Genomic DNA, 12559 nt, shown 5'->3' on the forward strand with positions numbered 1-12559 from the left:
ATCCTGCGCCCAGGACCCAAACCAGCAAAACCCTGGGCTGCTGAAGCGGAGCTCACGAACCTAACCACTTGGCCACCGGGCCAGCCCTATTTTTTTTTTTTTTTAAACACATAGATGTCATAGGTCAGATACTTGGTTTACTTACATTTAACAGTGACTTATGAATTATTTTTACAGTACCTGTTAGGAAATACAATTAATTTTTACATATCTGTTTGGATTAAAGCTAAGATCCAGGGAATAAGTATGTACAGGTCTCCTAGTTGCCTCTGATCTCATCTCCTGACCCCAGCCTCAGGGCAATCACTGACCTTCCTTCTCTTGCTATAGTTTTGCCTCTACTTGTGGCTTCAATTTGCCTTCCCATGATAACCAATGACCTTGAGTATCTTTTCATATGTATACCGATCACTGCCTATATTTTCTTTACTGAAGCATCTATTCATCTTTTACTAGATTTTTATTGGATTGGCTGTGTTCTTATAACAATTTTAAGAGTTCCTTATAAATTCTTGTACATACATCCTTTGTCTGATTTATATATTGCAATATTTTCTCCCAGTCAGTGGCTTGTATGCAATGTGTTGTTTTTCTCAAGTTTGCTAATATTTCTGCCTTCAAAATTTTCTCTTTATTGTTGGTTTTCAGTAGTTTGACTATGATTTTCCCAGGTGTAGTTTTCTTTGGATTTATCTTAATTGGGGTTTACAGAGAGCTTCAAAGTCAATGTTTCTTCATAAAACTTGTAAAACATTTGGCCATTATTTCTTCAAATATATCTTTCTGCCCTATTTTCATTCTTTTATTCTTTTAGATCTCCAATTGCATGTGTGTTAATGCATTTGATATCGTTCCATAGGACCCTGAGGCTCTGTTCTTCTTTCTTCAAACTTTTTTTTCTTCAGATTGGGTAATTTGATGTTTTCAAATTCATTGACACTTTCTTCTGACATCTCCGATAGACTGTTAACTCTATCTAGTAGATTTTTCATTTCACTTATTTTACTTTTCTGTTGTAACAATTCCATTTGACTTTCTTTATACTTTCCATTTCTCTCCTGAGATTCCACGTTTTCACTCATCAAGATGAAATTTCCTTTAAATCCTTGAACATGCACATAATAGCTGTTTGAAAGTTTTTACAAAACTCAACATCTAGGCTGTGTCGAGGCTTTTCTTGACTGCTTTTTTTGTCTTTACCATGTGACTCATTTTCCTTTTTCTTTCCATATGTAGTAATTTTTGATTGTATATCATACATTATACAAGAAAGACATGTTGTAAAGAATCCTTACTTATTCTATCTTCCTCTGAAGGGTGTTGATTTTTGTTCCAGTAGGCATTTTTATTACTGACTGATGCCTTTCAACTTACATAGGCTTGGTTTTATAATGTGTTAGTATGAATCTGTGGAAAGCCCAAGGTATTTTTCAAGCCCTTCTAATTTGGAAAACTGTCTCCCTCACAGATCTTGTTGAGGCTTGACTTCAGTCTATATTCTGGGATGTGGACACATGAGAGTTGAAACAAGAGGCAGTGTCACCTTGTTCAACTTTAACTGGGAACATGCATTTTTGGTGACTCAAATTTTTTGCCATTCTGCGCATGTCTGAGAATGACTAAAAAAGTGCCCAGAGTTCTGATTTTGTGATTATAAATTTTAGCAAGCAAGCAAACTTGCAAATATGGAATCTGTGAACAATGAGGGTCAACTGTGTACATATTTTCAGCATAATGAAACCAGGTAGCATAATAAAAACATTTTAGTGCTTAAAGAGGTTAAGTTTTAAATTAACTATTTTGATGGAAACTTTCCCTAAACATGGTATAAGTGTCTCTTAAATTAGACACCAAAGATAACTTTTCCTCCTGACTCAGTGTTATTATAAACAATAGTAAGCAATGCTAAAACCCAATGAAACCTTTAAGGTTTTAGATATATAAATGAATACTCTTAGATTAAAAATCCCCAGTTGGCAACAATTCTTAAGGCCTCTGCTTTGTTTTTTGCCTCTTATTGGTGTTTCTGTAAACCAAAGTTCAATATACCTTAGCTGTAAGATCTTGACAAAGTAAACTTTGTGGGTCTCAGTTTTCTCATTTACAAAATGAAGAAAATGCACTTCTAAGGTCCCTCCAGGTCTAAAATTCTATCTTTTCTAGCTACCAGTGTTTTCCGGCTTCTAGATGCTATCTTTTCTAACTTTCTGTTTTTGATCTTGTGTGTCTTGGAAAAATCAAAAAGCCAACTTTTCAATTATTAAGAATTAAAAGACATTCTAATTAAAGACTTGAGATCTTTTCTAAATTATGTGCATATAAATTTTGGCAACTAGGAGACCTGTACATACTTATTCCCTGGATCTTAGCTTTAATCCAAACAGATATGTAAAAATTAATTGTATTTCCTAACAGGTACTGTAAAAATAATTCATAAGTCACTGTTAAATGTAAGTAAACCAAGTATCTGACCTATGACATCTATGTGTTTAAAAAAAAAAAAAATAGGGCTGGCCCGGTGGCCAAGTGGTTAGGTTCGTGAGCTCCGCTTCAGCAGCCCAGGGTTTTGCTGGTTCGGATCCTGGGAGCAGACTTGGTGCCACTCATCAGGCCATCCTGAGGCGGCGTCCCACATGCCAGAAGTAGGACCCACAACTAAAAGTATACAACTATGTACCAGGGCGCTTTGGGGAGAAAAAGGAAAAATAAAATCTTTAAAAAATCTTTCCTAGGATCCTCAGTGATCCCATGCCTGGGATAACAGGAAAATACATACGGTTTGAAAAGAAGCTATTATTAAAAAGCCTTAGAAAAGTAGACGAGTAAATTTATTGCTGACATATTCTTTATTGAATTAAAATTATACTATGTATAAAATAGCAATGTATATACAGAGGGATTTAATGCATCATATACAATTATCTTTAAAAAGTCAAGACGTAAGTTACAATGATTATGACTATAAAATTTATATTAAAACATTCTCCATAAGTGACTTATTTGGCTATTTTAGTCCGAAGTCGTCGTTTGAGAATCTGATGATCACTTTCTTTCACTTTATCATCCATCAAAACCTGAAATTAACAATTTCAATATTTTTAATGAATGAAAATAAAAATGAAAGCTTAATTATAATTAATAAAATTATATTTCATGTGCTTAGTAACTGAAATAATAGGTACATTATATTTTTTGTCCTCTTGGACTGTAGATATAATATCTTTTATAAAAAAGCATGCCTAAAACAATAGATTTTGTAAAAGATTCTTTCAACATATCTAATTCTAGAATTAAAATAATCTACACTCTTTATTGAATTCAGGATATATATAGTTTGAAATAATTACTGAAATATTTGCAGACAAGTGCCTCAAATAACTTTAAGAAATGATCATTCGCACCAACAAGTATATATACCACTCAGAAAGCAGAAAGAGTATTATGTTTCAGAAGAGCAACAAATTTTTTTTTTGGTACAAGTACATCCTTATATTAAAGAAGTATTTGTTGTTTATCTGAGACTTGAATTTAACCAGGCATATTTATATATGTTTATATTTAAATATATTTATATGTTTATATTTAACCTGTATTTTCTCTGGCAACCCTCCCCACAATTGAACACTTAAATTCAATATTGTACAAGATTGGGGAATAGAATCATAGAATCACTGATACGTGTCAAAATTGAAAAAATTCCACAAATACTTGTTTGGAAGTGATGAAATGTATTTAGGAAGTCTGGACAACGAAATTATAATAAACATTTATTAAGCTGTTAAAAAAAAAAAAAAAAGAGTATTATTTTGCAACTAAGAAAAGAAATAATTTCAGCCAAGGGAGGAAATGATGTACTAACCAGACAGATGGTGAAAAGTGACCAAGAGAACAGTACTTCCAACAGCATGTCCTAATTGACCCTAATTCTTTACCACTTGCCTTCAACTGTCTATCTTATATCTGATAGCTACTGTTGCAAAAGGTCTTTGATTTTTCTTGGCCACTTCCTGCTGAAGGCTTTTCCTTTAATTACTTTTCTATCTTCACTTTCACCCACCAGGCAAATGCAAGCATGACAGAAAATTAGAACTTTCCCTGTAATAGCACAGTCTGTTCTGAGTGAGGAGAATGAGTCATAGAGTCAGTATGACAAACTACAGTCTTTTCTTAATAGAACCTGGAAGGCTTAGAGGGAAGGTGGGAGGAAATGACTGAATGTCAATTCCATATTTTTATCAGGCATACTTATGTCCAGATTTGTACAACTCTTGTGATAAAGACAACGAGAAAAATAGATGTTAGAAGCAAATAAATTACTAAATAGTAATAAATCTATTCTCAGAACTAAAATTCCTCTGATGAGTTTACAAATGTAAATGCATATGACACTCATTACATTAATGCAGCATATATAATTACTTTAAATTTAACACATCTGATACCAAAAGTATAACACTTTAAAGCATGCTTTAAGAGACTTGACCTAAAGAATAAAAATTCAAACCATTCTAAAATATTGTTATGAATATTTCAGAATTAAAAAGAACATGAACAGTTTTACTTTTAAGAAAACTGAAATAGTAGCTTACCACTTGGCCAGATATATCAATAGGAGATGAAATTTCATTTGTGTATAATTTCCGTTTAGCCCGTTTTGGTCGAGACACATTTTCTTTACTTACTTCTACATTTGAGAGCTTTGAAGAACTCATCGTTTCAATTATCTTCTTTGCTATGAAAAAAATACATTAGTTAAATCTGAAATAGATAATTTTCTAACTGCAAAGGTTTGACATCCTTAATGAAAAAAGAACATACCAAATTAAAAAGTAAAGCACTGCAACTTATAAATGGTGAAAATACATTAATAAATTCACAAAGAAAAAAATTAAATGTCTAATAAACACTGAAAAAATGATCAACAGCAAAAACAAAAAACCAAATAAATAAAGTATCATTTGACTAATGTTCAACATAGTGAAAAGGTTTGGTAAATTACAATACAACCAGTAAAACTCAAGCGTCTTTAATGACTTGGACGAGGTTTATGCTATTTTAAGAAAAAGAGCAGGATACATTTTAGTGGACCACACAACATTAAAAATAATAAGATGGTAGGTCTAGTTCAATACCTATATATCAAGATGTCTACAATGAATGTTAAGTGAAAGTAGTTTGCAATTATGAGCCCTTTACTTATAATTCACACACACACACGTATAGAAGACAACCAAATTGTTACAGTTGATTGCCTCCGGGAAGCAGAACAGCAATTTTTTAATTTCTGACTTTGCACATTTGTTTTATTTTTTTAACAGATACACATTGAGTTTAATAAAAAACATATTTCCATTTGAGAAAACTCCTGGATAGAAAATATATATACATAAAATATCAACTATATGTTTTAAAAAATAGAAAAAACATTTAAGGAAATATGTTAGATTGAGGGTGTACTTGTCAAGGGCTGAAATGAGCTTGAGAAAGCTGAGCTGCCATATGTCAAAGTAGCTAATTACAACAAGCCAATAGGTCACACTCAAGCCTTTAACCACTTACTGAAATAGAATAAACAAGAAGCTAAACCTGAGAAAGTGCCACCTCCCACCCTCTTCCAGATTCCTCCATGGAATGGTGCATGGTCAGGTCAGGAGGATCAGCAAAGAAGAGGGGTCAACTCATTGCCAAGGGAGCCCTGAACAAAAGGCTCTTGCACTTGTAGTTTTATGGACCTTAGGGCTGGAGGCCAGGAGGAAGGGCTAGGAGGGGAAAAGTAGAGTCACAGTGGAGAAAACTGTCCTCCAGGTTCCCTCCCCTTCCCTGTTCTAAGAAGGTCTCCGGCAGAAGCACCTGAGGAAGTTCTCTGCTGAAGGTCCCCAAGAAAGAGGATCCAAATGAAGGCACCTGGGCTAGGAACGCAGACATGTTTAAGAGCACCGCTGGCAGGGCCCCTGAGTCTTGACTGTAACTCCCTTCAGGGACTGCAGTGCACTGGCTGTGTACTAAGTTTGGTGTGCAGAGGGCAGCTGTCCCCTCTGAGGCCTAACAGGTAAAGCCTTTGTAATTGCTTAAGGTCCACCTGAAAAATACCACATAGGATTTTGGCCTGGAGCCTCCAAACGCCTCACCACTACCTGCCAGCCACTATACTAAAGCTGAAGATGGGAACTAGACTGACATTTTTTACTTGCAGAGTTTACATTCCAGTGGAAAAGATAATAAGAAAACAAAAACTTATAGCTTAAATAATTCAACTTGCACTTTGAAAAGATTGTTCTGGCTGCCATGTACTGAATGGACAGGAGGCAGACAAGAGGGAAAAGTTGGGAGAACCAATGATACTGAGTAATGGATTAATGGTGGTTATCAGAGCAGAATAATTTGAAGAATTAATCTCTATTTTCTTCTCTTTTCCCTATTATTTCAAAGTGATCAACAACAGACATGTATTATAGTTACAATCCAAAATAGGAATATCTTATATTCCTAAAAAGAAGTTTTAAAAAATCCATGAAGGGTATAGAGGTAGGGAAGCTGTCAGGGAGCTGAGTCAACCAAGCAACGGAGTCATTACCATATGCATACCTCCCTCCCCTTGAAAACATATTTCCTTTCAATATATAAGTGATGGTCAATTTAAACAAAATACATAAGAATCTAAAATAACAAGTACTGCCTCTCCAAATTTAGACATTTAAGAGTCTGCTGTTTGTCCCTCCAGATATTTCCTATGCTTATACAAACTATACCTTTAAAAAAAAGTACACATTTTCTGAAAAATTTACACAAATGGGTCTGATAAGTCTGAAGTTCACAAATCGTGCATAAGACATGCCACAGCAAACTCACAGAAGCACCTCAGAATATTTTAAATGTTCAAGGAAAACAGTGACACGCAATAGCTCAAGGTAGTTCACAATTTCAAAATGACAGCACACTGCATTCTTTTTGATGATGACACATCTTTGCAACCTGAATTTTCAGTAGTTGTTCGGCCTTAAGTACTAATGGATATATATTAGGTGTTTGTTTGGGTGCAGGGACACAATAAAAAAAATTTACTGAGACATTAAGGGCACTGTGAACCAAGAAAGTTTGAGAACCTCTGTGGTAAGTTTTTACAGAAATTATTTTTACACAATCTATTTGATTCAATTAAACTGTCCCCTGCTTTTAGTCTCTTTCCCTCCTCATTCTCCCTGCCTCCAATGTCCAATTTATCCTATTTAACCTACTGCTACCACTCAGGTAATCTCACGAAAACCCACTCCTCCATCTGCCCCCTGACACCCAGTAATTTCTCCACATTCTACATGCCAGATGCTTATTGCCACCTGCAATTGCCTGCACATTCCCTACACTTTCCTGATACTCTACCTGTGTTAAAACTGTTCCCTCTGGTAGATGTGCATGTGTGTGTGTGCGTGTGTGTATACATACGCATGCATGTTTACATATATGTGTATACAGAGTATACATCTTAGCATATATTAATATATAGGTATTAATATGTCTACATTGTATTATAAAGAAAAAAGGATTAAGCAACTGAACTCAATAGATATTTATAGAAATATATGTTTTTGATATATATGAATAGGTAATGTTTATCTATGCATAGAAAAAACAGTAGAAGAATATACACCATAATACTAACAGTGATGATCTCCAGAGGGTGTAATCCTGCCAACATTTCAATACCCAGGTTAAATCCCATCTGTTCTATAAAATCTTCTCATAGCCTCCCAATCAGAACAGCTCTCTTCCCTCCCATACTACCATAGCACTTTGCTTGTATCTCTATAACCACATTAAGCAGCCTGTTCTGGATCAATTCCTTAAACATAGGTCTTTCTCTTCAACTACACGGTGAACACTGGGCATATCATCCTTTCATATTTCCTCCCACAGTACCTAACATAGGACAATGTCTGTTTGAAATATAATAATCACTGTTGTTGAGTTTACACATCAATCAGATATTAGAAAACACCCTATACCTAACATAAAAGGTCATTTAATTAATTTTCTGCAAACCTTTTGATTGAAGAATTGTTGGAGAATGTTGTAAGAAGTCTCCAAATTTCTGTAGCGTTCCTTCTTTTTTCTTAGTGGCTGAGTTTGTATTAAGTGTGGATGCCTGACTCCGTAAAGAATATGTTTTCTTTGATGATGGACGTGTGGAAACCTAATAAACAAACATTTTGTTGTTGTTGTTAATGAGAAATGCTAGAAGGAAATATTTATAGCCACAGTTAAGGCCAGACACAGGTTATGAATTCTCAGGCAGGGAACCAGGGATTAAGAATATGAGGAGAGGAATGAAAGAGAATAGCAAAATAAGTGTGACAGGCAGAGAGCCAAGTCAGAAGTGAACACATCAAGAAGTGCCTGCTACTGGCCAAATGCTAAAGGTTATATTCTAAGCTGAATAAGAATAGGAAACGGAAGATAAATGAGTTACAATTAGACAAAACTGGATTTCTAGATAATTACCAGTCAAATTTGATATCTTTATTTTCATCTTCTACTTTATAAGTTATGAAAATGGTCAATTTTGGACAAATTAAAAGACAAACCTTTTGTTCCTTTTTGACAGAAGAATCGCTATGCTCAGAAATAAGGGATTTCAAATTAGTTCTGGGTGTAGCATTCTTCTTATTTTCATATTTCACAAAGTCCTAAAAATAATGAATTTCAGCCACTGGTTAATTTCTTGACAATATTTTCTTTCTCTAACTCAAAAAAACAAAAAACAAGAAAAACAACGTAACGGTTTGACCCCAGGGAACACTGGCAATATTGGGATATTTTTGGTTGTCATTGCTGGGAGAAAGGGGGTTTTATTGGCAACTAGTGGGTAGAGCCAGGAATGCCACTAAACACCCCTTCAAAGCCCAGGAGAGCCTTCCAAAACAAAGAGGTATTTGGATCAAACTGTGCTGAAGTTGAGAAATCCTGAGTGAAGGTATGAATTTTTTTTCCAATTTCATTGAGATATTATTGACATATAAGTTTAAGGCATACAATGTGATAATTTAATATACATATATAGTGCAAAATGATTAAGGTATGAATTTTTCACACATATCATAAATAAAATTATATGAGCTAGATGAAAAACAGCAGAAGGGATAACATGTTTTATGTGAACCCCATCTTTAAAATACAGCACAGCGGGGGGCTGGCCCCGTGGCTGAGTGGTTAAGTTCGTGCGCTCTGCTGCAGGCGGCCCAGTGTTTCGTTGGTTCGAATCCTGGGCACGGACATGGCACTGCTCATCAAGCCACGTTGAGGCAGCGTCCCACATGCCACAACTAGAAGGACCCACAACGAAGAATATACAACTATGTACCAGGGGGCTTTGGGGAGAAAAAGGAAAAAAATAAAATCTCAAAAAAAAATAAATAAATAAAGCACAGCGGGCCAGCCTGGTGGTATAGTGGTTAAGTTTGCATGCTCCACATCAGTGGCCTGGGGTTTGAAGGTTCAGATCCCAGGTGCAGACCTATGTGCCGCTTATCAAGCCATGCTGTGGCAGGCATCCCACATATAAAACAGAGGAAGACGGCCACAGATGTTAGGGCAGGGCTAATCTTCCTCACCAAAAGAAAAAAAAAATACAGCACAGCAATATACCTACCCTCTCCCCAATTCCCAAATCATGCAGAGCATCTATGTCTAAGACCTCTAATTGAAATTTGGCAACATCAAAAACAAAAACAACAAAAATCTTCAGTATAAACACAGGTAAAATGTGAAAATTAAGAAATATAATCTGTCTTCCCTACTACATCGTCACGACATCTTACTCTTCTTTTCCCCACATAATCTCACTTAAGACAAAGACTTTCATAGTATGTGAACTGAATTGAACTGGTGCAACTCCTAGCTATACCAAAGATAAAAGCATAAAAAGGAGGGGGGTGGGGGAGGCAAGAAGAGAAATAGAAGAAAAATCATGACTGCCCCTCAGAATTCAAGTTACAAAGTAAAAGCAATACGAGTCATAAGAAGCAGACTTCCTGAAAAGTGAAAAGCTGATGGGAATCATACGAAGACATGCACAAAGATTTTAATTCCATCACACTTGTGGAGTTCTACACAGAGCCCTCTGGAGTCTTCACTGGATGAGAATATAGCACTGTAAAAAGGATTTTCATGAGGCCCTTACAACTCAGTTTATTACAGCAGTGAACAGCTAGCAAAATCAGTTAAAATTTTTAAGCTTCTACATGCTTTATCTACAATAATCTGTATATTTATTCTGAAATATACATAGGGAGTATATGCCAATAGTAAAATGAATAAAATAATTATATTTTAATCCTCTGAGTACAAGACCGATTTTTCCTTCCTTGAAAAAAATGAATGAAGGAAAAGTCAACTTAGCACAGAGGATGATGAAATTAAAATATTTAGTATTTTAATGGTATCTAAAATGTATTAAATAAAAATTAAATAAATATAGGATAAAAGTTAACTAAGGCTCTACAAAACAATCTCTAAAAGTGTTCTATGTGTAGTGGGAAATACACTAAATAATATTCATTCAGCAAACGTATTACCTGACAGAGAGCCTCAGGAGTATGGTTAATACTATTTCTGCTCTTCCACCAGCTTGAAAATATACTACTCTTTAAAGGAGTAAAAAATAAAAAAGTTGAATAAAAAGTTATTGTGCTAAGAGTTTATAGTTTTAAACCTAAAACAAGTTACTTTCAAAATAAATATTACCATTTATTATGTACCTACCACATTTGGAGCAAAAGCTAAGCATTTTAAACATATTATCTCTAATCCTTTATTTGCAAAAGGAAGAAACTTGAGGATCAGAAAGTTTATGTGATTTGCCTAATGTGCATGGCTAGGATACGGAGAAGCTTTGGTAACCCTACAGTCAGAAAGCTGTAGTAAGACAAGTAAACAGTTTTTAGCCTACCAATAAACAGAGGCCCAAATTTTAATACTGGCTGATAGAAAAAGAATTTCTCTTCCAAAACCTGCTATGATCATAGAAACCTAAGATTTCAGATAAGTGACAAAGAATATACTTAAGCAAGTTAGCCATTTCAGTTTCTCTAATTTCTTAACTATTTTTCTCTTCCATTGGAGGGAAAGTGACTAAGTTTGAACAGGACTCATATATTGAAACAGCTTTCCAATAAAATCTACCATCATATGACCCATCACAACTTCACTGAAGCAAGGGATAAGCTATGTATTTTAATATCCATAAGCTTTTTGTTTGAGGACTTTAAACCACAAACTACAGTGACATTCTTAAAGAGTACAAAATATGCCATATATTATGATTTTAGTCTCTAACAACAGTGCTCATGAAGAAGAAAGCAGTGTAACAGAGTTTATATATTACAACTGAGCTTAATAACAATAAGGTTTGCTTGTTAAATTCACTCATGAGTTAAGTTTTTACCTCCTCCATTTCATTACTCTTCCTCTTCCGGGTCTTGGAAATCTTAACCATCATTGGTGAGGTACAACCAGGGTGTTTCACTGACATTTTGTTTGGGTGTAAGGGTGTAAACTGAATCTCTAACTCAGGTTTTGGAAATCGAGTAGTTTGATTATTTTCTGTTGACACTTCACAAGAGTCAAGGACTACAGATCCATCCTACAACAGAATCAAAAACGGAAACAAATCTTATTTGCACAATATGAATTTATACAATGCAAAGAATTAACTCTCTCAAATACCTATTAAAGACAATGAATTGGAAAAGACAAAAAGTGTGCGGGTCAAATTTGCCACAGCAAAGACAGAAAGATTTAGTTATCATCTACCCTCTCCAGGTTTATACATGGATGTTAAAACTGGGGGAAACTTAGAGATCAGTATTTCCCAAACTCATATGATTGTTAAGAATTATCTAGAGAACTTGTTTAAAAGATTCTTGGACCCTACCACAAACCTGCTAAATCAAAAATCTCCAAGGAAAGAGTCTAGGATTTTTAACAAGAATCCTAGTTATGAAAGATTAACGTTTGCTGCAAATTCTTTGCTACTCTTCCCATTGAGAGATGGAGTCTCATTCCCCTCTCCTTGAATCTGGGCTGGCCTTAATGACTTCCACAACCAATAGGATGTGAAAGAAGTAACTTCATGATTCTTCTGAGGCTTCATCATAAGAAGCCTTGTAACTTCTGCCCTGGAACACTCTTGGAACACTAACCCTCAGGACATTCCCCCTCAAAATGCCCCAGCTCAGAATCCAGCCACTGTGCTATGAGAAGCCCTAGCCAGAGGGAGGCCACATACATGTACAGCTGAGCTCCCAGAATCAACTATTGGCTCTGTGAATGAATCATTTTGGACTTTCAGCCCAGACAAGCATATTAATTTCATGAAGGCAATAAAAATATATAAAACAGCATTAACAATATGGTTCTTCAAAACTGTGGAATATTCAATAACTGCTGGAATTCTTAATAGGACACTGGAATCAGGAGGTTTTAGGACAGCAGACATAAATTTACAGAGAAAGAAATGTTCCATTATATGTGACTACCTATGTAATCAAAAATTAATCTTGTTTAT

General features: G+C 35.0%; 1 protein-coding gene across 16 annotated transcripts in view; it reads right to left on the reverse strand.

The window, feature by feature from the left end:
- Nucleotides 1–2827: 2827 nt before the first annotated feature.
- KIF20B (kinesin family member 20B) overlaps nucleotides 2828–12559 on the reverse strand; it is a 76706-nt gene continuing 66974 nt past the window's right edge. For 12 of the 16 annotated variants that reach the window (XM_070224404.1, XM_070224373.1, XM_070224376.1 and 9 more), the window contains 6 exons: nucleotides 11438–11635; nucleotides 10569–10637; nucleotides 8580–8681; nucleotides 8038–8188; nucleotides 4590–4732; nucleotides 2828–3074 (listed from right to left, as the gene is read on the reverse strand). In XM_070224404.1, coding sequence (XP_070080505.1) covers nucleotides 2997–3074; nucleotides 4590–4732; nucleotides 8038–8188; nucleotides 8580–8681; nucleotides 10569–10637; nucleotides 11438–11635 — 741 coding nt within the window. In that variant the 3' untranslated portion in view covers nucleotides 2828–2996. The remainder of the gene's footprint in view (nucleotides 3075–4589; nucleotides 4733–8037; nucleotides 8189–8579; nucleotides 8682–10568; nucleotides 10638–11437; nucleotides 11636–12559) is intronic. The other 4 variants (XM_070224408.1, XM_023642943.2, XM_070224396.1 and 1 more) reach the window with 1 other exon arrangement.

This window comes from Equus caballus, chromosome 1 (assembly GCF_041296265.1).
Source record: "Equus caballus isolate H_3958 breed thoroughbred chromosome 1, TB-T2T, whole genome shotgun sequence".
NCBI classification, from domain to species: domain Eukaryota; kingdom Metazoa; phylum Chordata; class Mammalia; order Perissodactyla; family Equidae; genus Equus; species Equus caballus.